This window comes from Eumetopias jubatus, unplaced genomic scaffold (assembly GCF_037043125.1).
Source record: "Eumetopias jubatus isolate StellerSeaLion01/CBP00866 unplaced genomic scaffold, mEumJub1_p1.0 scaffold_6, whole genome shotgun sequence".
NCBI classification, from domain to species: domain Eukaryota; kingdom Metazoa; phylum Chordata; class Mammalia; order Carnivora; family Otariidae; genus Eumetopias; species Eumetopias jubatus.
The window spans coordinates 107,285,602-107,313,040 of record NW_028274812.1 but is presented as its reverse complement, the minus strand read 5'-3'; the positions used below and the strand labels follow the sequence as shown (position 1 = coordinate 107,313,040).

Here is a 27,439-nt window from a genome sequence, read left to right as displayed (position 1 = left end):
AATGAGAACTGAATGCGGAAGATCAAACAAACCCTGAGTCTTAGGCATTGCAAGTACCCATGGCAGGACCATGGTGAGCCCTCTCTTTCCCTACTCACCCAATCCCCCAAGGGGAAGCTCCAAATATAGGGGCCGAGGGGGGGGCAGGCAGGAGGGACTATGTGTATGGGAAGTGGGAGAGTGATGGGTCTGGGATCACCCAGATTGGCCGGGCTGCCCAGGCAGTTCCAGGTGTGTCTCAGGCTGGGGCATAAGCTCCAGCTGGCAGCCTAAGGGTATATGGTGGCTTTGTGGCTCAGCAGAAAGAACTCTTCACCTGGTTAGGGCCTGGCCTTCAGTATTTATGTATGTATGTATGTATTTATTTACTTAAGATAGAGAGCACAAGCAGGGGGAATGGCAGGCAGAGGGAGAGGGAGAAGCAGGCAGGCACCCCACTGAGCCAGGAGCCAGACCTGGGGCCCAATACCAGGGTCCTGGGATCACAACCTGAGCCAAAGGCAGTGAGCCACCCAGGTGCCAACCCCCCACCCCTTTTAAAAAAAAGATTTATTTATTTGCGATGGAGAGAGAGTGAGTGAGGGGAGGGGCAGAGGGAGAGAAGCAGACTCCCTGCTGAATGACCCATGAGATCATGATCTGAGTGGAAATCACCTGCTGGATGCTTAACCAACTGAGCACCCCCAGGCGCCCCCTGGCCCTCAGTCTGGAATCCTGGGGGTCCAGGCAAGCTGTGCCTTCATTAGGTAAGGCTGACTTAAATCTTCCATAGAACAAAAGGCATCCCAAGAGAGTTGTCACCATGCCCCAGAGGACTCCTCCTCTTAGGAAGTCTTGGAGCTCTGTTGATCAAGGGGCTAGGGGCTCCCTTCCCACACACCCAGCTACCCCGTCATGGCAACCTGAGGCTGGCCCACTTGGTCCCTGAGCACTGATCTGTAAGTCCCAGAGCCACAGAGTCAGTGACCTCTGAATGGATGGTGGCCCCTCCCCCAGGCTCTGGGCCCAACAGGCAGGGATCTCTGAAGACCTGGTGACCAGGGAGGGCCCAGTCCTTGCCCAGCCCCCAGGGCTGGATTCTGCCTGCAGGCTCTCTGCTCTTCAGTCTAACTGCTCCCGCCTCCAGAGTCCAAGGGTCCAAGTGGCGGGTGGGCTGTGCTACCCTGAGCCCTACAGAGGAAGGCCACACTGAGAACCGCTGGTGGGTGAGCAGCATGAGATTTGAGGAGCTGCTAGACCAGGTGGGCAGCTTTGGGGCCTTCCAATTGTGGAACGTGGCCCTGCTGGCCCTGCCCCGGGTGCTGCTGCCCATGCACTTCCTCCTACCTGTCTTCCTGGCGGCTGTACCTTCCCACCGCTGTGCGCTACCCGGTGCCCCGGCCAACTTCAGCCACCAGGACGCATGGCTGGAGGCCCACCTGCCCCAGGAGCCTGATGGCACCCTCAGCTCCTGCCTCTATTTCACCCACTCCCAGGCCCTCCCCAACACCACGTTTTGGGGAGTGGGTCAGAGCCCTGGGCAGCTGGAGGGTGAGCCCTCCACAGCGCCCTGCCCTCAGGGCTGGGACTACGACCGCTCTGAGTTCTCCTCCACCATCGCAACCGAGGTACCTGAATGTGAGACTGGGGGCACGTGAGTGGGATGGGCCTGCCACTGCCTTGGGTGATGACTATGTGGGCATGAGACACATTGCCTTACTTCTTAGAGTCTCAGTTTACCTATCTGTAGCTGGGATCTATGAATTTAAAGCAGTGAGCTTCGTTCCTGGCCTGCAGTAAGGAGCCCATACCCGGGAGCTGCTATTATCAATTGGGAGGTGGTTAAGGGAGGGAAGGGCTAAGATGGCTCCAGGGAGCTGGGGGAGAGAGTTGAGAAAGGTGTTTCTAGAGTAGTAGGAGGAGAAACGACACAGGCCTTCTTTCTCTTCTTCTTTTTGGCCCCAGGTCTGGGATTTATATAATCCATCTAGAAGTGAATGTAGATGGGGGCAGTCTGTCTGGAGAGGAGCAGACCTGTTGTCAAAGTGAAGGCCCTCCATGGAAAGAAACTGAGGCTGCAGGATTGGGGAGGAGCAAAGTCTCTTACCCCTCAAGTTGGGGTGTAAATAGTTGAGGGTTTATTATCTGACGTGGAGGTACCAGGATGGGACCACTGACCTCAGAAGGCCCCAGAGTCTGGAGAGGAAGGGTCGGTGCTAACTGGAGAGGGCCTGTGCCCATGGGAGGCCCCTCCCTGTTTGTCCCTGCAGTGGGACCTTGTGTGCGAACAGAAAGGCCTGAACAAAGCCACTTCCACTTTCTTTTTTGCTGGTGTGCTGGTGGGGGCCGTGGCCTTCGGATACCTGTCTGACAGGTGGGGTGCAGTGTGTGTGGGGGGCAACAAGGGAGTGGGTGGGGAACCCTCTCCCACTAGTTGGGGTATGGGCTTGGTCTATCTCTGTCGTGGGACCTCCCCTCTACAGGGAGCTGACCCTGCATGACCCCTGTGCAGGTTTGGGCGGCGCCGTCTGCTGCTGGTGGCCTACGTGAGTTCCCTGGTGCTAGGCCTGGCGTCTGCAGCCTCAGTCAGCTACGTCATGTTTGTCATCACCCGCACCCTCACTGGCACAGCTCTGGCTGGCTTCACCATCATTGTGATGCCACTGGGTGAGGCAGGCAAAGGACGGGCAGGGCCTAGAAGACTGGAGGGAGGCAGTTGTCAAGGCTGAGACTGAACCCATCTGGTTCTTACTAACTTTCTTCCTGTCTCTGGTTCCTGCCCTGGGCCCAGAAATGGAATGGCTGGATGTGGGGCACCGCACTGTGGCAGGGGTCCTGAGCGGCACCTTCTGGACAGTGGGCGTGATGCTGTTGGCACTGGTCGGGTACCTGATACGGGACTGGCGATGGCTTCTGCTGGCTGTCACTCTGCCTTGTGCCCCAGGCATCCTCAGCCTCTGGTGAGGACTGTGGGCTGCTCGGGACTAGGTGATAGAGGAAGTCAGAGACAGAATTAATCAGAGGCTGAGATTCGAATACAGAGTGACTGAGAGATGAAGAGAAAGAGAAAGTCAGCAACCGAGAAACGGAAAAAGAGAGAACGAGAGACCAACCGATACAAAGAAGATGGCACCGGACATGAGAAGCAGAGAAACACAGGACAACATGTAGAGAGACTGTGGAGAGACAGAGACAGAATCAGTGAGAGGTAGAAAGTGACAGAGACCAAGACTGAAAGGCAGATTCAGAGGGACAGATAGAGATGGTTGAAGCAGGGACAAGAGAGGCAGGGATGGACAGACAGGGCCAGCACAGGGGTAGGGAGTCCTGGCAGGAGGGTAGGAAGCCAGGCAGGGTGGGCATTTCATCACCTCCCAAAAATGAACTGGCTTTTGATGCCCTTCGGGGATTTCTGTATGTCTGTCTCTCCTTCATCCTATGCCCTCCTGTCACCTGTGGGAGAAGTGGGTGGCTGATGCTGGGGGCTGAGGTCTTGGCAATGATAGCAATCCAGCTGAATAGAGAAGGGAATCCTCGGCTGTGGCGGACCTAGGCCTGGGCAAGGAAGTGTGGGAGGAGGTGGCTTTTAAGTTGGGCCTTAAAGGATGAGTAAAAGTTTATCAGGTGATGAGGGTTTGGGCCATGTTGAGGGACTGCATGAGTAAGAGCCTGGAGGTTGATAGGCTGTGGTATACGCAGGAGGGAGATGTGGCTGCAGGTGCTGGCTCTGCCTGAAGGGCCTCCTGCTGTCCCCCAGGTGGGTGCCTGAGTCTGCACGCTGGCTTCTGACCCAGGGCCGTGTGGAGGAGGCCCACAGGTACCTGCTCCGCTGCGCCAGGCTCAATGGGCGGCCCATAGGTGAAGATGGCCTGACCCAGGAGGTGAGGGAGAATGTGTGTGTGAGTGCAGGCAAGTGCATGTGTGTGTGTGTGGGGGGTGCATGTGTGTGTATGCACTTGAGTGTGTGAGGCCTACGTCAAGCTCCCCCTTCCTGGGGCCCACTGTATGAACAGGGAAAGCTCCTGGCCCCCAGTGGAGAGTTCCAAACTCTTCAAGATGTCCTACCTGGCTCTGGTGGGCCACATCCTTGACTCAGCGCCCACATTACTCAGCTTGCAAGTGCATCCCCAAGAAGGAGGAGGCAGAGAGACCTGGGGAGATCAATGTGCCTAGCTAAGTCATGTGCCTAAGCCAACTGACGTCACAAATTCTCCTTCTCTCCTGCCAGGCCCTGGACAAAGTGGCCACTCGGGAGCGAGTGGTTCGAAGACCCTCGTACCTAGATCTGTTCCGGACCCCACGGCTCCGACACATCTCACTATGCTGCATGGTGATGTGGTGAGGAGAGGGCCTGGCCTGGGCAAGCTGGGTGGGGATGGGTGGACGAAAAGGCAGACTCCAGGATGGCGCTGAGTGTGAGAGGAAGATGGACAAGTGAACTGTAACTGTGCAGGGCCGGAGGACCTGCCTCTGAGGGCATGGAGCTCTGGAAAGTCACAAGATGGAGCAGGCATCAGAGGAAGGGCTCAAATGCAGGTTCTGCCACCTCCTTACTGTGAGACCTTGGGCAGGTCACTTAACACCAAGCCTCAGAGTCCCTTCTGCAAAACAGGACGCTTTTAGTTCCTACCTCACAGGCTTGCTGTGCAGATTAGGTAAAGACGCTTTGGCCATTGGCAGGTGCTGCACACTCCCGGGGGATTATGGGGACAGGAAAGGCGGTGGGCAGTGGGCTCTGGAGGTGGGGGAGGTGATCCTTCTAAAAGGCCAAGCCTCCCTAAAAAGAGAGGACAAGGAGTGGAGGGTGAAAAGGAAGGCCCCTGAGTGGCATCACGACCCCCTTCAGGTTTGGAGTGAATTTCTCCTATTATGGCCTGAGCCTGAATGTGTCGGGCCTGGGGCTGAATGTGTACCAAACACAGCTGCTGTTCGGGGCTGTGGAGCTGCCCTCCAAGCTGCTGGTCTACCTGTTTGTGCACCACGCGGGACGCCGTCTCACGCAAGCAGGAGCGCTGCTGGGCACCGCCCTTGCTTTGGGGATCAGTCTGCTGGTGACCTCGGGTGAGCCCCGCCCACTCCCCGGAGGCCCCGCCTCCTGCCCAAGAACGCCCGCCTTTTTCCCCGGAAGCCCCTACTCAAAGCCCTCCACTAGGGGAACCTCCCATCCTGGGAGCTCTGGGTCTCCCACAAGGCCTGCTCCCTGCCTGAATCCCTTTTCTTCCAGGGATGGGGCCCTGGAGCACCGCCCTGGCGGTGACAGGGAAAGGTTTTTCTGAAGCTGCCTTCACCACTGCCTACCTGTTCACGTCGGAGTTGTACCCTACTGTGCTCAGGTGAGGGGAGCCTGGGTCCCAGGCAACCCACCTGGGGGAGGGCTTGTAGTCACATCTTTTTACCAACACCCGACACACACACACATACACACACACACACACACACACAACACTCTGCAGCCCAGTTCCTCCCACCCATTCCTCACACCAGACACACACACACACACACACACTCTGAAGCCCAGTTCCTCCCACCCATTCCTCACACCAGACACACACACACACACACACTCTGCAGCCAGTTCCTCCCACCCATTCCTACCAGACACACACACACACACACACTCTCTCTCTCTCTCTCTCTCTCTCTCTCTCTGCAGCCCAGTTCCTCCCACCCATTCCTCACACCAGACCCAGAATACAGAGCTAATCAGAGCCATCTGTGCATGCTTAAATCTGGGAGAAGGCTGAGCATTTTATCTTTACTAAGTGACCCTGAGTGAGGTCACACTTCTCTGGGCCTCCTTTAAAACAAAAGTCACAAAAAGCGCCATCTGCCCTTCCCTTCCCATTCACCACAGCCCAGGCAGAGCTGCCCTAAGGGGTAATCTCTGGACCTAAGGCCTGAGGCCCTTTTTTTACTTTTTAAAAGATTTTACTCATTTGAGAGAGAGAGAGAATATGAGTGAGGAGAGGGGCAGAGGGGGAGGGAGAGGGAAAAGGAGAGAATCTCAAGCAGAGTCCCACGGAGCTGAGGTGGGGTTTCATCCCACAACCCCCAGATAGTGACCTGAGCCAAGATCCAGAGTGGCCATGCTCAACCGAATTAGCCACCCAGGTGCCCCCTGGTGCCCTTTCAGCTAGCTATCAGCAGGTGGGGAGAAGATTGTAGGCAGCTGGGTATGTTTAGAAAGCCTTGCTCCTCCTCTACCAACATGCCAGGGTCTGTAGGAGCTGGGACCCTCTTCCTTCCACACTACCCTTTCCCCACCCCTTTTGTGATGACTTTTCTTTTCCTTCAGCAGTACCTGATTGGTTCTGTCAGAATGGGAGTCCCATTCTCTGGTGAATGCTGGCTTGGGGACAGGTGGGAAGACCACCCAAAAGAAGCCTCAGCTTTCTTAGCCATCTGGGGAGAAGGGGATGTCAGGACTTGCCAGCCCAGGATGGGAACCCTGTGAGGCATGACCCTAAGTAGGTGTGAACACCAACCCCTTCCCCCATCCTCTCTCTGAACAGACAGACAGGGATGGGGCTGACTTCACTGGTGGGCCGGCTCGGGGGCTCTCTGGCCCCACTGGCGGCCTTGCTGGATGGAGTATGGCTGTCACTGCCCAAGCTCACTTATGCGGGGATTGCTCTGCTGGCTGCCTGCACTGCCCTCCTGCTACCAGAGACAAGGCAAGCACAGCTGCCGGAGACCATCCAGGACGTGGAGAGGAGGTGTGTGCACAGAACTGTTTGTGTCTGTGTGAGCACATACATGTGGGAATGAGTGCTCAAGTACCTGACGCCTTAGGTAGGATTCAGAGAAGATGACGTGTCTGCATGTTCTGTGTCTGGTGCTTCCATGCAAGTGTGAGTGGGTGTATGACTTGAGGTTTGTAAAAGTATACGAGTCCGTATGTGTGTATGTACATGGATATCGAAGACTGTCCAGGAAGAGGTGGATGTGTGCACACTCAGGTATGCCTATACATCAGGGATGTATATATAAGCATGTGTGGGAGTCACCTGTGGGAGTACCCATGTTTGTATACCAGCAGCTGGGGAGAGATGTAGGCCAGCCCTGATGGGGCATGCTCGGGTGGGAGGCCCAGGGGCTAAACCCCACCATTGCGCATGACTCCTTCCTCCACAGTGCCCCATCCAGCCTTCAGAAGGAAGAGATACCCATGAAGCAGGTCCAGGACTGAGTGGTATCAGGGGCAGGCCCTCCACAGAAATTCTGCAGCAGGGGCTGGAAGACCAGAAGGGCAGGCCCTGTGGCTGGGGCTAGTGGCATCAAGCCCCGTCCCCAGGGCTGGAGTTGCCACCAGTGCCCCCTCTCTGTGCTCATGAAGCCTTGACTATTTGGCCTTCAGCAACTGGGTGACTGAATGCAGTGGGCTGCTGAATAATTCTGGTACCCTTTTCGTGGCTGGGGGAGTTCCATAAATGAAGGTGCCCCATGGGTTTGGTGCAGCAGTGAGTTGTGGGATGAGCCCTGGATAGGAAGCCAGTCTGACCCTGGGATCTGATCCCAACTTTGCCATTGATTTGCTGTGAGACCTTAGGTATGTGGCTTTCCCTCTCAAGGCTTCAGTCTGTTCATCTCTCAATGGATAATGAAGCCTCTTAGCAGACCTCACCACAGGATCTGTTGTCATGCTCAAACGAGATGCCGAATAACGTGCTTCTTCTAGAGACGGTGCTAAAGAAGGGATTGCCCTATGATGACTTCTGGCACCAAAAGGCTGGTGGACATGCTGTCCACTGTGTGGTACTGGGAGCTGCCCAGGACCAGGGTACCAGGAGAATAGAGCTCTTTGTTCCCATGGCTGGCCCCGTACCTACCAGGCACTTTGCAGGGTAATGCATCCTCCACCCCACACCTCCCATCCTCCAACCCATTGTTTAGGCCTCATGCCCAAAGAAGAGTTGAAGGCATGGGAGCCAACATTTTATTGGAGAAGCCAGAATAAACACGTTTTTTAAGTACCTTGAAGTTAAAGAATTTGCTAGGGAAAGGGACTGGGAAGGCCAGGAGGCTACCCTTTAAAATATGGTGACCTATGTCTCCTAACCAGATAGGAACAGGAAAGGGAGGAATCAGCAAAGTCTAGACTCCCTGGTCTACCATGGAGCCTAGGCCCAGGCCACTGGAAGACCATCTTCCCCCTGTGGGACTGGAGAATTCTGTAGCTCCCACTGCATCATGGAAGGGATGGTATGAGGCCTGAGTTAAGAGTGACCTCTCCTGTGAGCATCTCATTTGGATTTTATCTCCACGGGGTCATAGATGTAGCAGCCCACATCACCAATGTTCACACCTGAGGGAGAGAGCCCCATCACCAAAGGCCTTGGGGCTGGGGGGTGTTGGGCTGAGGGATGAAGGGAATTGGGAGGGACCTGGGGTGTGTGTGACCACCCCAGTTTTTGTCCATACATCCCCACAGACCCACATGCCATACTTTAGGCCCACTGTCTGGGGTGGGGCCGCCCACCTTTGGGGCCAAACAGGTAGCCGTAGCAGGGGATGTGGCAGTAGGGGACGCCGTCATGCTGGGACATAGAGAGAAAGAGAGCCATCTCAGCTTGACTCTCTTCCCAGCTCCAGCCTCCCTCCTCCCAACATAAACACCCATCCCTGCCCTGTTCACCTCAGCATGACTCCCAGCAGTCAGGGTCTTCCGGCAGCGCTGGCACCTCAGACAGGGTCGGTGCCAATTTCTGCCCAAAGACATCACCTTCTCAGCTGGTGGTGGAGAGAACTGGTAATTCCAGGGGCAGGGCAAGGAGACCTACCTGCTTTGCACCACCTCCTTACACTTTGATGCCCAACCTCTGCCCCCCTCCCCAAGCTTTCCATTGTCACTTACCAAAATAGACAGGTTCCTCACAGCCAGGGCACAGTGAAGTCTCCCCAGTGAATGTCTTCATGTGGGGAGGGCCTTTAAGGGGAAGAGGCCCTGGCTAGGGCTGAGGCAGGGGCCAGGCCTAAGCAGGGCCCATCAGCACCAACCTTCCAAAAGCCAGGCTTATCCCAGAGCCCCCCACCCAGCTGGCCATGAGTCTTTCTTGGGCAGAGCTGAGTCTCCTGTGACCTCCACCTCCTGCCCCATCCCTTTCTGCAGAAAGGACCACCTGCTTCCTTCTCCTAGGGGATCAGGTACCCACCAGCTCAACCCTGTCAGCAACTCAATCCTCAGGAAACCTGAGCTGATACAGGAGCGGGCCTGTATGGGTGTCAGGTGTTGGGGAGCATGGTGTCATTGACCACTCTAGGGGATGGGAGGAAGGAACAGAGAGAGGGGAGAAGTGGAAGAAAATGAGGAGCTGGCCCTGTCTCAATGACCTCTTACTCCTAGGTCATTCTTTCCATGGCCTTGGCCTGGGAGAGGCCTGAATTCCAGGCCAGCTTTGCCTCTGACTTGCTGTGTGACTGCACGAGGCCACTCGCTCTCTCCAAACCTTAGTTCCCAATTTACCTCTTAACTCAGCAGCTGACAAGAAAGAACCCCCCAAAAAGGGCCATGAATAAGAGAAGACTTTGCCACAAAGTTGTAGGAATGTGAAGCAGAGGACTAGGGTGGGAGACTGCCACCTGGTCTACCTGTTCCAGCCCGGGGATGAGGAGTAGCTGGGGCCCAACTTCACTTACTTTTCTTGCCCTGGGGGAGGCCAGTCCTGGGCCTGGGGGTGCTGAAACTGCTGGGGCTGAGGGGAGTGGTGCTGGCTGGGGTGGGAGTGGGAGGGTTGTAGAGGTAGGAGCCCACACCACCAATGTTCACCCCTGCAGAGAAAACAGGGGCTGTCAGGCTTGAACCTCCAGCTCCCAGCCACAAAGAAGGTCCTGCTGTCCCCTGGCCTCTTCTAGGTTGGTACTTACCCCTGGGTCCAAAGAGAGCCCCATAGCATGGCTTGTGGCAATACGGCCTCCCATTGTGCTAGACACAAGCAGAGGAAAGAGGGCTGCTCAGGGCTAAAGAAGCGGGGAGGGGAGGGCGCGGGGGGCCCTCCTGTTGTCCCACAGGCCTTCCCTCAAGACAGACTGCCAGGTATGTCTGTCCATTGGCCTCGGCTAGTGGGGTTGGGAAGGGTGGAGGGTGACCTGGCATGTCCGAATTGCCACTGTGGTCAGGAGAAAGGGCAAGAGCAGGTCAGAAAACTGCTGCTTCCCTCCCCTCCCACCAAAAGGCATGGGGTCTACCCCCCACCAGCACAACTCAGGTGTCCCAATTCCTGGCTGGTGTGGGGCCCTCCGGGTAGGTGGTCTTGGTATTTGACTGTGGAGGTTGCCTTTAGTGAGCCTCCTGAGCAGAAACTGGGGGCTGGTGCTTAGGGGACAGTGACAGACACAGGGCTGTGCGCCCTGGCCAGGCCTCACCTCTGCATGCCCTCCTGGGGACAGGACGCTGTGGCAGCGTTCACATTTCAGGCAGAAGCGGTGCCAGTTCTTGCCCAGGGAGCTCACCTTCTCCGCTGTGGGGGACAAGGTGGAACCGGACTGTGGAGAGCCAGGCCACGTAGCGGGCGCCCCCTGTCCCCCCTCAGCCCCCTCCCCGCCTGCTTCCTAGAGACGATGGGGAGTGTCGGGCCGGGGGGGGGGGGTCAGCTCCAACCCAAGTGCCCTGCGCCCCAGAGGTGGAAAGGGGGTCTGAGGCCACACCGTCGTCAGCTTCTCGAACGCCCCGGCTCACACTCGCCCCATCTCCCCCTCCTCAGCCCCGGCCTCACCGAAGAAAACGGGTTGCTGGCAACGCGGGCAGGTCCAGCTCATGGCTCCGCACAGGACAGCCGGCGCCACACACTGTAGTAACCACCGAGGCGGGGCTCCGTTCCCGCCCCCTTCAGTGGCTCCGCCCATGGCTCCGCTGTGAGCCTCATTGGGCAGAAACCGCAGCTCCTCGGCGCCTATTGGCCGTCAGAAATTTAGAACAACTTCACCTGGGAGACGCCGGCGACCTCGCAGGTCCTTCCAAAAACTAAAGCCTCCGACCGGTGGAGATGAGAGAGGGACTTGAAGCCCGACGGGAAAGGAAGCGAGCAATGAGGACGACTGGAAGGGTGGCACTAGTTTCTGGCTTGGTACAAAGGGAAAACTGTCCAGAGTACAGAGGTCATAAAAACACGGTAATTTCCTCAAAGCGAGGGGTCAGGCATTCTTTGAAATGGCTTAATTCCGCCTTGACAGTCTCAGGTGGTTAAGAGCGTCGGAATCTGGAGCGCATCTCTGCCACTTACTCTCTGGCTTCAGGCAAATTACTTAACCTCCCTCTGCATCCATTTTATTTGTACAATGAGTATGATGATTAATCTCTACCTCATAGGATTGTTGTGGAAACTGAGTTAGTATGTGCAAAGGGCCCAAACAGTGATTGGCACATAGCTGCTATAAAAGCGATAGCTATCATTATGATAGATCCCATAATGAACTCAAGACTCTTTGGAAGCCTCAAAATGTGGTCTGGATACAATGGTTTTCTTGTGAAATTACAATGCTTATTAAATTTAAATGTATAATTCAGACACCAATTATATAATCCCAATTTAGTTTTAAGGTGTTTTAATATTTGTTACAAGTAGCCCAAGAGTGCTTCAAAGGACACTTCAAGAAAACCCACAGAGAAAGGAAGAAAATATTTGCAAACAGTATCTGGTAAGGATCCAGTATCAGAATATATATAAAGGACTCTTACACCTCAATAATAAAAAGACAACCCAATTTAAAAACAGGCAAAGAATTTGAATAGACATTTTTCTAAAGAAGATATACACATGGCCAACAAGCACATGAAAAGATGCTCAACATCATTAGTCATTAGGGAAAGGAAAATCAGGATCACAATGAGATACCATTATAGACCTATTAGAATGGCTATAATAAAAAAATGAGTAACAACAAGTGTTAGGATGTGTCAAAATTGGATTCCTCATATGCTGTTGATGAGAATGTAAAACAGTACAGCCCTTTGAAAAACATTCTGGTAATTCCTTAAAAGGTTAAAGAGAGTTACTGTATGATCCAGCAATTGCAATTCTGGGTATATACCCAAGAGAAATGAACGCCTATGTCCACATGAAAATTTGCACATGAATGTTCATAGTACTGCTATTCACAACAGCCAAAAGTCCATCAACCGAAAACAGATGAACAATGTGGCATATCTGTGATAGAATAGGATTCAGCCATAAAAAGGAATGAAGTACTGATGCACAACCTGGATGAGCCATAAAAACATGCTAAATGAAAGAAGCCAGACACATAACACCACATATTGTATGATTCCATTTATATGAAATGTCCAGAATAGGGAAATCCATAAAGACAGAAAAGTGGATTAGTGGTTCCTAGGGGTGTGGAGGAGGGGCAATTGGGCATATCTGCTAAGGGGGTATTAGGTATCTTTATGGGGAGATGAAAATGGTCTGGAATTAGATAGTGATGATAGTTGTAAAACCTCATGAATATACTAAAAATTAATGAATTCTATACCTTAGAAGGGTGAACTTTATGATATGTGAATAATTTCACAATAATAATAATAATGATAATGGCTGAAGAGAACTTGTTTTTTAAAAAAGGTAGCTCAGGGAATGAGGGGCAGGAAAGAGAGCTGATTACTATGTGCCAGTGCCCCAGCAGAGAAAAGAATTCCTCGATGAAGTATTAGGTGGTGAAATGAAGAGTTTTCTGGAGTATCTTTGTTTTGTCAAGTCAGCTCAGAAACAGCTCAAGGGTGTGTGTGTGCTGAACTTAGCCTTCAGCTGCAGTGGGTGAGCCCTGCTAGGTGAAAGGAGTCCTATTTGTGTCTCAGGAGTCTGAGACCCTCTCTGGACTTCAGTTCCCTCACTGGGTAATGGGATAGGACTGGTGTCTGAATTTCCACTCAACACTCCTGTTGCCTCACTTGTCTCCATCAGTACTTTCTCCTTTTAACACTTGTTTTATCCTCCCTGTTGACTTCTAAAGGTGGAAGCCTGCACACAATGAAACAAACTTTTCTATACTTTCTCAAAATTATCTGTTTCTTGTTTTGGGAACTATTTCAAGATCCTTAGTTTTATAACTGTTTCTTGATGGGCTTCTTTAACAACCTTGGAAAAATATTAGTCTCCACCGATATTTTACTTTTGTGTTTCTGCCTCTCATTAGTTTCTTACAGAAGGTGGCTTGAGGTTCACCGTTTTTTTGTTCTCTATGGCTCTCATGGAGAAGGTCTTACTTCAGGAGGTTGGGAGGACTTCATTGTAGTCATTCGTAGACACTGCATTTATTCTCCTTTAGAAAGGTTAGCTTTATTTGCCCACAGAACTATCCTTAGAATTTCTGGGGCATGTCAAATTATCTTTCACTGAGGCTCTGTAGCTCTTTCTGTGTGGGATCACCTTGGCCACACACCTCAGCCTCCTAGAGAGGTCATCTTTACCAGTGCATCCAGCACAGGGCCTCACACAAAGAAACAAGTGTCAGAGTGTGAGCGCCATGCTGCCTTCACACAACTTGCACTGAGTCAGTGGGGCAAGTGCTATACTGCTCCCGTCTTCTGCGGCCTTCCTGTGTTGTATGGCTATGACAAACACAGTATGCCTTGTCTCTTCTAGTTCAGTGCTTAAAAAAGACTAGTTGAGGCTCCTCCTTTTCAAATATTGGCCATTCATTTGCAAGTACAGTAAAATCACAGTATTCCACTCTTCTTCCTTGCCTGGCTTCTATTATTCTGTCTCTAAAAGAGGCTTTGTAAAGAATGCTAACAGGGGGGCGCCTGGGTGGCTCAGTCAGTTAAGTGGCTGCCTTCGGCTCGGGTCATGATCCCTGGCTCCTGGGATCGAGCCCCATGTCTGGCTCCCTGCTCAGTGGAGAGCCTCCTTCTCCCTCTCCCTCTGCCTGCCGCTCTGCCTACTTGTGCTTTCTCTGTGTGTCAAATAAATAAATAAAATCTTAAAAAAGAAAAAAGAAGAATGTTAACAGGGAAAATGAACACCTCTTGTAGGAATGTACTTGTAGGAATGTACTGACAGTGGCTGTTTCGAATACTTGTGTGACTAAAGCCTGTAACGTGATAGTTTAACAAATACCACAAATGGTTAAGTCCAGTTGAGTGTAGGAATTACCTAATCAGCTGTCAGGGTGGAGTCTGTTTTTTTTTTGAAGATTTTATTTATTCATTTGACAGAGACAGACACAGCGAGAGATGGAACACAAGCAGGGGGAGTGGGAGAGGGAGAAGCAGGTTTCCCACAGAGCAGGGAGCCCGATGCGGGGCTCGATTCCAGGACCCTGGGATCATGACCTGAGCCGAAGGCAGACGCTTAACAGACTGAGCCACCCAGGCGCCCCAGACTGTTGGTAGTTTTTGATGAATTGACCCTTTTATTGTTATGAAGCTGAAGAAACAACCTTTTCAACTCAAGATGAGTGGTGGTGAAGATAATGGCCCCAAAAACCTGAAGGCTGTCACATGGATGAGGCATTAGGAGCACTACTGAGACCCCAGGATAGAGGTCACAGAGAAGCAGATTGGGATTCTGTCCAAGAAAAGAACCTTCTTACAGAGCCCAAACATGGGGTGGCTGCTTCAGATAGTAGTGAGCTTCCTATCTCTGGATGTTATAAATAACATTGGAGAACAAACCAACTGATCACCAGTGTTGCAGAAGGGATGCCAGCATCATACACAGACAGATATTTGAGTTTTCCTCACAATTTAGCAGTATATGATTTTGTGATTCTATTACCAAAGAAGAGTTTCAAATTTGTTAGCAAGAGAGCACTGTTAAAATAGTGACAGCTACCACCTATGGAGTACGAGTCCCAGGCACTTTACTTGTTATTTCTGATCCTACAAGAACCTGGTGAGGGGTTTAAATGCTACATTATCGGGGCGCCTGGGTGGCTCAGTCGGTTAAGTGTCTGCCTTTGGCTCAGGTCATGATCCCAGCTCAGCAGGGGAGTCTGCTTCTCCCTCTCTGTCTGCCCCTGCTTTGTGCTCTCTCTCTCGCTCACTCTCTCAAATAAATAAATAATTTTTTTAAAAAATGCTACATCATCAATTGTACATAAAAAGAGAGTGGCTTGGGGGTGCCTGGGTGGCTCAGTCATTAAGCGTCTGCTTTCGGCTTAGGTCACAGTCCCAGGGTCCTGGGATCGAGCCCCGCATCGGGCTCCCTGCTCAGTGGGAAGCCTGCTTCTCCCTCTCTCACTCCCCCTGCTTGTGTTCCTGCTCTCGCTATCTCTGTCAAATAAATAAATAAAATCTTTAAAAATAAATAAATAAATAAAGGAGAGTGGCTTGGAGAAGTTAAGAGATTTCTTCAGATCATACAGACCTAAGACTCTCAAGCTCATACTCTTTCCACTCCCTGCTTCTAAGCATAGTTTCTGCTAAGCTGCCCATGTGTTTGAGTCTGAATACCACCTTGTCTGCACAGCACCTCTGTGCCTAAAGGTAAGAGGACCTCTCCAGGTAAATAATGGGTTGCAAGAGACAAGGGAATGTCATTAAAGCTTTTCCACGGCTTCTCAGTGCCCTCAAGGTAAAGTTTTTAACTTGGTTCTAAGGACCTCACCTTTCCAGTTCTAGCCATTTCTCCTGTTTCTCCCTCCAGCCACACTAAATGTAAACCTGTGAAATCCTTTCCTGCCTCAGGACCTTTGCAAATGCTATCTCCCTTCTGGGAACTTGCTTCCTCATTATCTTCACCTCACTAATTCCTGCCTAACTTCAGGTCCCCCTCACCTACTTAATACCAGGCTATTGGCTCCAGGCATTCTCTACTATAGCATCCTGTGCTGGAGGGCCAAGGGGGTACAATCAACAACACCTGTGTTTTCCCTACTTGAGAGCTCAACCAAATGAGGAAATAAAGGCTACATCTGTAGCTTAGTGGTAGAATAAAATAGGTTTGCCAACTTCCTGCCCCCCCCCGGCCCCCATCCCCGAATTTAGGCTTTGTTAGTCTGTGAGCTCCAAGAGGGCAGGGACCAGGAATGCTTTGCCAAACGCTGTGTATGCTTCCAATGCCTTGCTTAATCTCTGATACATAGTGCTCAATAAATATTTATTGGTGAAAGAATATTAAATGTTATACATAAGTCTCCCTCAAATGTGAGTAGATGAGGGCTAGTGAAGAGATGTGGAGTTAGGAGGGGACTGGTAGGAGTTAAGAGTTTCATTACAACAAAAGCCCTGGGGAAGGGAAGCTTAGGTGGGTAGGAGTAAGAATTTAGGAGTTTGTTTCTTCATACCCATAAGGATCAGCATGTATGAGGCAAACCAGAATATGATTTAAACTGATCCTGATTATAAATACTAGATAACTAATAAAAAGAGAACTGAAAATCTGCTTTGGCAGCAAACCAGTCCCACTAATTGCAGTCATTCACAAGAACTTACTAATTAAGCTTAATTACCATGTGGCACAATTATGTATGTCATTAAATATATGGCAAATGAGAGAATGTGGGAAAGTGTTATGTAAACTGTAAAGCACCTTACAAATACGACTGCTATAATGTGTCAGGTTAGCACTGAGTTTTTTTTCTTTAAATTTTTTTATTGTTATATTAATCACCATACATCATTAGTTTTTGATGTAGTGTTCCATGATTCATTGTTTGAGGTTGGCACTGAGTTTTTTTTTTTTAAAGATTTATTTATTTGAGAGAGCGAGAATGAGAGAGAGTACATGAGAGGGGGGAGGATCAGAGGGAGAAGCAGGCTCCTTGCTGAGCAGGGAGCCCAATGTGGGACTCGATCCCGGGACTCCAGGATCATGACCTGAGCTGAAGGCAGCCGCCCAACCAACTGAGCCACCCAGGCGCCCTAGCACTGAGTTTTGATTACAACTATAAAGTCCACTTATTTTATATCTTTGTAGGCTTGTCCAAGTATATGGGCATATGCTTATAACTTTTAAGGCATTATCAAAAACTTTGTTCCTCAGTGACTCTTGAAAGGTTTCACTCAGTTCTGGTATGTTAATGAAAAATTAGTCTTACCTCTTGATCACACCGTGTTACTTCACCTTTATTACCCATACATAACCTGTGTGCTTTCTCATTCCATCTTCTGAGTTTCTCCTCTTACCTAGAAAGCTTTACTTTCTGCCATTTATGTTACTTAAAAAAAAAATAGAAACACACACACAAGACAAAACCAGACTGAAATGTTTTCTTAAAAACACACCAGCAAGTCTGTTTGACCTTTTTCCTTATTTTCCAGCATCCACTTGCTGCCATTACATGAACCTGTTGAGAGCGTTCTGTATATAGCTACTTGTGGTTAGCTGCTTGGGGTTATTGACTGGGCTACATTTTGTGATTCAGTGGCATCAGCTGGGCTAATTCAGAATCAAGGCTGCAGGAAATGACCCTCTGATCTCTCACCATGGTTGCCTTCAACTTATGCTCATGAAGAAATCAACAACAGCTTTCAATGGTGGTTTTCCATACAAAGATGGGCCTAGTTTCTCAAATATCATTTGGAAATGTGTATTTCATCTAAAAATATATAAAAATAACTACATCCAAATAATTTGCAGCATGAAAAATATATCCATATGCTGGAAACCAAGAAAACAAAAACAGTGAAACTTGGTGGTCAGCTTGCTTATAGGTCTGACAGATGGTGACAATGCTCTGTGATGTGAACTACTGGCAACTTCCTCATCTCATTTTTTATAATATAGAAGCATAGTCCTTCCAGGTCATGAGACTATGTTAAGGAAACTAAAACAGTTTAATCTTATGAATTCAGAAAAATGCAAAAGCTTACCTTTTTATAGAGGAGTTTCTCAGTTCCTCTATGAAACTCAAAATCACAGAATCAGAAGTCAAGTTCCAGGCTCTTCCCAGCTCCAAAATGACTGGGCTTTTTCTCTTCTTCTCTGGAGCTTTTGGAAGAGGCAGAGCTATAACATCTTTATTCATACTACATTTATTACTACCAACCCCCACCACCAAAAACAGGGCAGCAATTACCAGTATCTTGTGGGGACAAGAACTTTGTGATAAAAAGCCACAAAGAGGAAGGCTATAAAAACCAAGGTGGCACTGAATCTTTGCAGCTGTATAGGGGACACTTAATTTTTCTACTTAGAAAGATTTCCTTTGAAGAACCTCATCTCCCCCCCTTCTAGATTGTTTAGTAGGGTAGATCTTGTCTTTCTATGGTGAGCTTCTGACCAGGGCCTGGTCTGAGTACTTTATCCACCTGTCCACAGTAATTGTTCAGGGATAGAAGTGTGGCCCAAATCACACTCATCCTCTTCCCTGAGACTTTTTGGTGTTATTAGGCAAAATACACTTTCATTTTCTAGATAGAAACCTTATAAGGCCATAGTAACATGAGACTGCAGAGGTTATCTTACCCCTGAGTGAAGAGAAAATGAGGCCAAGCAAAGCTGAGAGGAAGGGGAAGGGAGGGTCCTAATGACATCTCTGACCTCCAGGATCTAACTCTGCCCCAGTTTCCCAGTATCACATAATAAATTATCCCCTATCCATTTTTTTTTTTAAGATTTTATTTATTTGAAAGAGAGAGAGAATGAGAGAGAGCACATGAGAGGGGCTAGGGTCAGAGGGAGAAGCAGACTCCCTGCCAAGCAGGGAGCCTGATGCGGGACTCAATCCCGGGACTCCAGGATCATGACCTGAGCCGGAGGCAGTCGCTTAACCAACTGAGCCACCCAGGCACCCCCCCCCCATCCATTTTTCTTAAGCTTGTTTGAGTTAGGTTTCTGTTACAACCAAGAGTCCTAATTAATACAATGTGCATCTTTATACAGTTCTTGTGCTTCTTCTTGTATTTAAGAATTGCATCATGTTGTATAAAGTTCTGACACTGTAAATTGCTTTATATGCATATTTTCTTAATGCATGATTTTTAGGATAACCATGTAAGAAAAAAGACTAGAAAATGATATATAAAAAATGGATCTTAGACAAGTTATCCAATTAAATAACAGGCAAAGAATTTGGATATTTTTCAAAGAAGAAATACAAATGGCCAATAAGCACATGAAAAAATGCTTGACATCATTAGTCATTAAAGAAATGTAAATCAAAACCATAAGGACATACCATTTTTATATCCATTAGGATGGCTGTAATCAAAAAGGAAAAAGAAAATAACAAGTGTTGGAAAAGATGTGGAGAGAATGAAACCCTCACATTTCTGGTAGGGGGGTAAAGTGATGCAGCTGCTGTGGAAAACAGTTTGACAGTTCCTCAAAAAGTTAAATATATTGTGATTTCACAGAAATGGCAGAGTAGGGAGTTACAAGAATCAGTCCTCCACTGAAGCTATCATTAAGCTAGCAAAAACAGATAGAAGCAACTTTTTCCAAACTCTGGAATCCAATAAAACTTAGAGTGGAGTCCAATCAGTGGTGTGCTTAATCAAAAAAGAAGCTGTTAAATTTCAGTAACAAAATGTTGTGGCATTTTTGTTTACCTGTCTACCATCCCCCTATTCCCCAGTTTGGTGGTGACTGTGGGAGAGTAGTCCATATTCCTGGTGTGGCTTGCTAGTGCCAGGGGAGGAGAAATGCACCCTATTCTCAAAAGACTGTAGCTGTCAATTTTGCCCTGTCTGGTGGTTCCCTTCGGGACCCATGCTGAGTCTAACCTTTGTTTTGTCCCCTCAGCCTGGAGCAGCTTTCCAAGCTGCTGGTGACTGCCTAGTGCAAGAGACAGAGAATTGAACAAGCAGCAGATGGATCTAAAAGCCTGACAAGTAGGAGACAGAGGAGGAAGCTACACGGGGAAATAAGGACTCTGAAGGGCTACTGTGTGATTGGGGAAATCCATCATACAAAGTGCATGCCCAGGGATAGATGCATGTTCAGAAAAGACCTGAGAGGACCCTAGGCTTGCACCTTTGGCTGATCTTTGGGCTCCATGCAATCAGGAGGTGAAGGCTAAGGCAGAGTTTCAGGCAAACTGGCTTAGCATTGAAGTAGTGTCCTAGATCAGAGCCAAGCTACAAAAACCTGGAGAGGTGGTGGTGGTGTTTTTACTCCAGCCATTTAAGGAAATCTCTGTCAGGACACTGACTGCTGAGATAATGGAACAGAGTTTCAGTGATCACACACAACAAGAAATGCAGTCTTAGCAAAAATAGTTTAGAAAAGTCAATGAACAAATGGATGACAACAGCCTTCAATAATCAAAAACAACAAACCCTGGGAAGGGGATGATTCCCAGATTGACACACTGTAATATTCAAAATGTTCAGTTTTTTTTTTTTTAAAGATTTTATTTATTTATTTGAGAGAGAGAGAATGAGAGAGAGAGAGAGCACATGAGAGGGGGGAGGGTCAGAGGGAGAAGCAGACTCCTTGCTGAGCAGGGAGCCCGATATGGGACTCGATCCCGGGACTCCAGGATCATGACCTGAGCCGAAGGCAGTTGCTTAACCAACTGAGCCACCCAGGCGCCCCAAAATGTTCAGTTTTAAGCAAAAAAAAAAAAAAAAAAAAAATCACAAGGTATAAAAAGAATAAAGTATGGTTCATTCAAAGAAAAAAAAAAGAGAAGTTTATAGAAACCATCACCAAGGAAGCCCAAACATTGGACTTACAAGGCAAATATTTTATATTTTTTTAAAGATTTTTTTAAAGTAATCTCTACACCCAACATGGGGCTCAAACTCACAACCCCAAGATCAAGATTTGCATGTTCTGGGCGCCTGGGTGGCTCAGTTGGTTAAGCGACTGCCTTCGGCTCAGGTCATGATCCTGGAGTCCCTGGATCAAGTCCTGCATTGGGCTCCTTGGTCGGCAGGGAGTCTGCTTCTCCCTCCAACCCTCCCCCTCTCACGTCCTCTCTCTCTCGTTCTCTCTCTCAAATAAATAAAATCTTTAAAAAAAAAAAAAAAGAGTTGCATGTTCTAACCACTAAGCCAGCCAGGCACCCCATTTGGCAAATATTTTAAATCAAATGTCTTAAATATGCTCAAAGAACTAAAGAAAACAACAGACAAAAAATCTAAAGGAAACTTGGAGAATGAAGAAATGAACAAATAAAGAATATCCATAAAGAGATATACATTATTTATATTATATTAAAATACATTTATTATTATAAGAACCAAATAAAAATTCTAGAGCTAAGAAGTATAGTAGCTGAAACAGAAAACTCATTACAGGGATTCAACAGCAGATTCAAGCTGGCAAAAGAAAAAAATGAGTGAACTTGAAGATAGGACTACTGAAATTATTCTGAGTAGGAGAAAGAAAAAAAAGAAGACTCTCAACCAAGATTCTATATCCACAAAACTATCCTTCGAAACAAAAGGGAAATTAAGACCTTTCTAGAGAAACAAAAGCTGAGGGAGTTCATCACTAGTAGACCTGTCCTACATGAAAAGCTAAAGGGAGTCCTTTAGGCTGAAATGAAAGGACACTAGACAATAACTCAAAACCGCATAAAGAAAGAAATCCAGTAAAAGTAACCATGTAGGTAAATATAAAAGCCAGTATTATTGTATATTTGGTTTGTAACTCCCCATTAGTTTCCCATATGATTTAAAAGGCAAATGCAGGGGCGCCTGGGTGGCTCAGTCGTTAAGCGTCTGCCTTCAGCTCAGGTCATGGTCCCAGGTTCCTGGGATCGAGCCCCGCATCGGGCCCCCTGCTCAATGGGAAGCCTGCTTCTCCTTCTCCCACTCCCCCTGCTTGTGTTCCCTCTCTTGCTGTGTCTCTCTCTGTCAAATAAATAAATAAAATCTTAAAAAAAATAAAAGGCAAATGCATAAAACAATACTGTAAATCTATGTTCATCAGAACACAGACAAAAACCTATGTTAATCAGCACACAATTGTAACAAACACCATAAGGATGGAGATGAACTGAAATGAAGGGAGAGAGAGTTCTACAATAGTAGTTGGAGATTCCAATACTTCACTTCAATAAAGAACAGAACATCTAGACAGAAGTTCAATAAGGAAAGAGAGGACTTAAACAACACTGAACTAAGTAGACCTAACAGACATATACAGAATACTTCATCCAGAAACAGAATACACACTGGACTCCTGGGTGCCTCAGTTGGTTAAGTGTCTGCCTTTGGCTCAGGTCATGATCCCAGGATCCTGGGATCGAGTCCCACATCAGGGTCCTTGCTCAGCAGGGAGCCTGCTTCTCCCTCTGCCTGCCGCTCCCCCTGCTTGTGCACACTCTCTCTCTCTGACAAATAAATAAAATCTTAAGAAAAAAAAAACAGAATACACACTCTTTTCAAGTGCACATAAAACATTCTCCAGAATAGATCATATGTTAGTCCACAAAACAAAACTCAATACATTTAAAAAGACTGAAATCAGGGGCGCCTGGGGGGCTCAGTCGTTAAGCATCTGCCTTCGGCTCAGATCATGATCCCAGGGTCCTGGGATCGAGCCTCACATCGGGCTCTCTGCTCAGCGGGAAGCCTGCTTCTTCCTCTCCCACTCCCCCTACTTGTGTTCCCTCTCTCCTGTCTCTCTGTCAAATAAATTTTTAAAAAAACTTAAAAAAAAACTGAAATCATACAAAGTATCTTCTCCAACCACAATAAAATCATGCTAAAAATCAGTAACAGAAAGAAAACTGGAAAATTCTCAAAATGTGGAAATTAAACAACACACTCTTAAATAACCAATGGGTCAAAGAAGAACTCACAAGAAAATGATAAAATACTTTGAGGTGGATGAAAATAAAAATACAACATATCAAAACACATGGGATGCAGTGAAAATAGTGCTAAGAGGGAAATTACAGCTATGAACATTAAAAAAAAAAATCTCAAATCAATAACCTAACTTTACATTTTGAGGAACTAGAAAAAAAAGAGCCAACTAAAAGATAGTAGGAGGAAATAATAAAGATTACAGCAGAGATGAACAACAGAATCAATGCAACCAAGAGTTGGTACTTTGAAAAGACTGACAAAATGGCAAAACTTTAGCTAAATTAAAAAAAAAAACTAGCCAAATTTACTTAGAAAAAAAGAAGATGCAAGTAACTAAAATCAGAAATGAAAGGACATTACTACTGACCTTACAGAAAGAAGAAAGTGTTATCATACTATGAACAACTGTATGATTAAGTAGGAACCAGACAAGGATGTCACTTTTACCACTGCTTTTAAACATTGTACTGAAGTTCTAGCTAAAGTGATTAGGGAAGAAAAAGAAATAAAAGGTATCCAAATTGGAAAGGAGGAGGTAAAACTATCTCTATTCTCAAATGACATGATCTTATAATATACAAAATATATATTATATATATAAAGAATCCACACACAAAAAAAAACTAGAAGAAATTGGGGTGCCTGGGTGGCTCAGTCGTTAAGCGTCTGCCTTTGGCTCAGATCCTGATCCCAGGGTCCTGGGATTGAGCCCCGCATCGGGCTCCCTGCTCGGCAGGAAGCCTGCTTCTCCCTCTCCCACTCTCCCGCTTGTGTTCCCTCTCTCGCTGTCTCTCTCTCTGTCAAATAAATAAAATCTTAAAAAAAAAAAAACTAGAAGAAATTAACAAGTTCAGCAAAGTTTCAGGATATAAGATCAACTCATTAAAGTAATCTGTGTTTCTATACACTTGCAATAGGAAATTAAGAAACAATTCCATTTACAATAGCACACAAAAGAATGAAACACATAGGAATAAATTTATTTTTTTTAAAGATTTTATTTATTTATTTATTTGACAGAGCGAGACACAGTGAGAGAGGGAACACAAGCAGGGGAGTGGGAGAGGGAGAAGCAGGCTTCCCGCGGAGCAGGGAGCCCGATGCGGGGCTCGATCCCAGGACCCTGGGATCATGACCTGAGCTGAAGGCAGATGCTTAACAAATGAGCCACCCAGGTGCCCCAGGAATAAATTTAGCCAGGATGTGAAAGACATACATAAAACTACAAAATACTGCTGAAAGATATTAAAGAAGACCTAATAAACAAAAAGGCATCTATGTTCATGGATTGGAAGATCTAATATTGTCAAAATGGTAATGCTATCCAAAGTGATCTACAGATCTAAAACAATCCCTATCAAAATTCCAATGACCCGTTTTGCAGAAATGAAAAGCCAATCTTCAAATTCATATGAAATTCAAGGGACCCCAAACAGCAAAACAATCTTAAAGAAGAACAAAGTTGGAAGTCTCACACTTCTCAATTTGAAAACTTACTACAAAACTACGTGATCAAAATAGAGTACTGGCATCAGGATGACATATAAGCCAATGGAATAGAACTAAGAGTCCAGAAATAAACCCATACATCTACAGCCAATCAATTTCCAACAAGAATGCTTAGACATTCAATGTAGAAAAAAGTCTCTTTAACAGATGTCCTGGAACAACTGTACTTCCACATACAAAAGAATGCAGTTGGACCCCTACCTAACACTATATACAAAAATTAACTCAAAATAGGTCAACAACCTAAACATAAGAGCTAAAACTAAAAAATTCTTAGAAGAAAACATAGGGATAAATCTTCATGGTTTTGGATGTGGCAACGGTTTCTTAAATATGATGCCAGAACCACAAGTAATAAAAGAAAAAAATGGATAAATTGGACTTAATCAAAATTAAAATCTTTTGTGCATCAACAGGTATTATGAAGAAAGTGAAAAGACAACATATAGCATGGGGGAAATACCTGTAAATCATATATCTGATAAAGGTCTAGTATCCAGAATATGTAAAGAATCCTTACAATTGTAGAACAAAAAGACAACCCAATTAAAAAATGGGCAAAGGACTTGAGTAGACATTTCTCTAAAAAGATATATAAAATGCCAAAAAGCACATAAAAGATGCTCAATATCACTAGTTATCAAAGAAAGGTAAATCAAAACCACAATGAAACACTAGGATGGCTATAATATATAAAAAAAGAAATTAACAAGTGTTATGAATGTGGAGAAATTGGAACCATTGTACATTGCTGAAAGGGATGTAAAATGATCAAGGTGCTGTGGAAAAGTTTGGCAGTTCCTCAAAAAGTTAAACATAAAATAATCATATGACTTAGCAATTCCACTTCTAGTTACATTCTGAAAAGAAGTGAAAACAGGTACTCAAACACATACTTATTCATGAGTGTTCAGAGCAGTACTATTCACAATAGCTAAAAAGTCAAGATAACCCAAATGTCCATCAATGAATGAATGGATAAACAAATTGTGGCATACACATACAATGGAATATTATTCAGCCATGCTACAACATGGATTAACCTCAAAAACATTATGCTAAGTGAAAGAAGCCAGACAGAAAAGGTCACATATCCTAGGGCTCCATTTATATGAAATAACCAGAATAGGTACATCATAGAGACAGAAAGCCGACTGGTAATTGCCAGGGGCTGCAGGGAGGTAGGAATGAGAACTAACTGCTTAACAGACATAAGGTTTTATTTTGGGGTGATGAAAAGGTTTTGGAACTAGACAGAGGTAATGGTACCACAACATTGTGAGTGTACTAAATGTCACTTATTTTTAAAGTGGTTATTTTGTTATGTGAATTTCACCTCCTTAAAAAACAAAAATAAAAGCAAAATCACAATACCTGAGATAGCAGTAAGAAAAGTGATTACATTTTGGGAAAGTAGTGACTGGAAGAGGACACGAGAAGGGCTTCAGGGTTGTTGGTCATATTTTATTTTTTGATCTGGGTGCTGGTTACCCAGGTGTGGTCATTCTGTTAAAATCTTGGGGCTTAACAATTGTGATGTGTGTACTTTTGTTTTTTATATGCACCTTGTACTTTAAAATAAAACTTTACTTTAAAAAGTTAAAGAGTTTCCATGACCCAGGATATACCCAAGAGAACTGAAAAACTTCTGTCCACACAAACACTTGTATACAAATGTCCACATTCACAGCAGCATTATTCATGATAGCCCAAAAGTGAAAATAACTCAAAATTCCTCAACTAGTAGAGACACAAAATATGGTATATTCATGCAGAATATTACTCAACTATAAAATATAGTGAAGTACTGACACATGGTACAATATGATAATGAACCTTGAAAACACGTTAAACGAAAGAAGCCGGACACAAAAGACCACACGTTGCAGGACTCCATTTATACGAATTTCCCAGAATAGGTAAATCCACAGAGATGGAAAGCAGATTGGTGACTGCCAGCAGCTTTGGGGTAGGGAATAATTGGGAGTGTCTGCTAACGGGTAGTGCTTCTTTAGGGGGGGTGGTAGATATGTTCTGGAATTAGATAGTGGTGATAGCTGCACAATCTTGAAGATACGAAAAATCACTGAATTTTACACTTATTTAAAAAAAGATTTTATTTATTTATTTGAGAGAGTGAGCAAGAGAAAGAGAGCATGAGCAGGGGAGGGGCAGAGGGAGAGGGAGAAGCAGGTTCCCCGCTAAGCGGGAGGCCCCACGTGGGACTTGATCCCAGAAACCTGGGATCATGACCTGAGATGAAGGCAGATGCTTAACTGACTGAGCCACCCAGGTACCCTGGATTTTACACTTTAAGATGGTGAATCTTATGTTACAAGAAATGTAATGTTATATGAAATATATTTCAATAAAAAATCTTTTTTTTAAAGATTTTATTTATTTATTTGATACAGAGAGAGAGAGAGAGAGAGAGAGAGATCACAAGTGGGGGAGGCAGAGGGAGAGGGAGCAGACTCCCCACCAAGCAGGGAGCCCGATGTGGGGCTCGATCCCAGGACCCCGGGATCATGACCCAAGCTGAAGGCAGACACTCAACCAACTGAGCCACCCAGGAGCCCCTCAATAAAAAAGATCTTAAATACTTTTATAATATATGTTAACTCTAGCATGTTAAATAAAAGAAGTTCAAAGGGAAAATATTACTCTGGAAATGTTCCCTTTCCTCCTGCCCATCCCTCAGATCAGCACATCTTGGAGGTGGACCTCAGATACCACTGGAGAATGGGGGTAGGTGAGTCGCAGTTGGGAATGAAAACTGTGACCAACAGCCCTGATTGTCCGTGAGCAGAGGAATGTGGTAGCTGACGAGAAACAGACCTTGGGCTAGAGCAAGGGAGAGAAAGTCAAAAGTGGTTGTGACAAAGTGTTGGCAGCCTGGGCACCAGAACGCTTTCCATTGCTTCATCCACAGGGTTGATGCCTTAGGAATGAATAGTCCTTAACTGATTTCAGCCTCAACAGCCAGAGGCCCTGAGATACTTCTTAACCCTTAACTCCTTACTTCTTACTCTTTTGATGGCTCTGGTTGGATACTATGCAGTTCTTTGTACTTGTAGTGTTATGATTATTTCCAAAACCTACCCGAACTATATATTTATTTGGGTAGACTTCTGGGACTCTAAAAATGCCTGGATTTACAAATCAGGAACAAAAGTAGGCTAACAGTTTTAAGGGTAAATCTGGATGAGGGGCAGCTCAGATTTAAATGAATCTCAGAGTTTAAAGGACTTAAAGGTCAGCTCAATTTTATTTGATTTTTGTTCTCATCCTCCACGGTCCCAA

General features: G+C 46.7%; 2 protein-coding genes across 4 annotated transcripts; one reads left to right on the top strand and one right to left on the bottom strand.

The window, feature by feature from the left end:
* Positions 1-1,214: 1,214 nt before the first annotated feature.
* Positions 1,215-7,168, top strand: SLC22A7 (solute carrier family 22 member 7). 2 transcript variants are annotated; one of them, XM_028097535.2, is made up of 10 exons: positions 1,215-1,607; positions 2,250-2,353; positions 2,492-2,646; positions 2,771-2,939; positions 3,737-3,860; positions 4,208-4,317; positions 4,826-5,040; positions 5,204-5,312; positions 6,492-6,695; positions 7,114-7,168. In XM_028097535.2, exons 1-10 carry the CDS (start codon positions 1,215-1,217, stop codon positions 7,166-7,168), a joined length of 1,638 nt encoding a protein of 545 aa, XP_027953336.1. The 2 variants fall into 2 exon arrangements, with proteins under 2 accessions (XP_027953336.1, XP_027953335.1); XM_028097534.2 differs by having other exon boundaries at positions 2,226-2,353.
* Positions 7,169-7,901: 733 nt separating this feature from the next.
* Positions 7,902-14,161, bottom strand: CRIP3 (cysteine rich protein 3). 2 transcript variants are annotated; one of them, XM_028097536.2, is made up of 8 exons: positions 10,692-14,161; positions 10,342-10,436; positions 9,844-9,901; positions 9,616-9,747; positions 8,834-8,905; positions 8,615-8,709; positions 8,459-8,516; positions 7,902-8,284 (listed from the first exon to the last, which is right to left on the bottom strand). In XM_028097536.2, the coding sequence occupies exons 1-8, from the start codon at positions 10,819-10,821 to the stop codon at positions 8,223-8,225; spliced, it is 702 nt and encodes a 233-aa protein (XP_027953337.1). In that variant the 5' UTR covers positions 10,822-14,161; the 3' UTR covers positions 7,902-8,222. The 2 variants fall into 2 exon arrangements, with proteins under 2 accessions (XP_027953337.1, XP_087880101.1); XM_088023975.1 differs by lacking the exon at positions 8,459-8,516 and having other exon boundaries at positions 8,203-8,284.
* Positions 14,162-27,439: the final 13,278 nt, after the last annotated feature.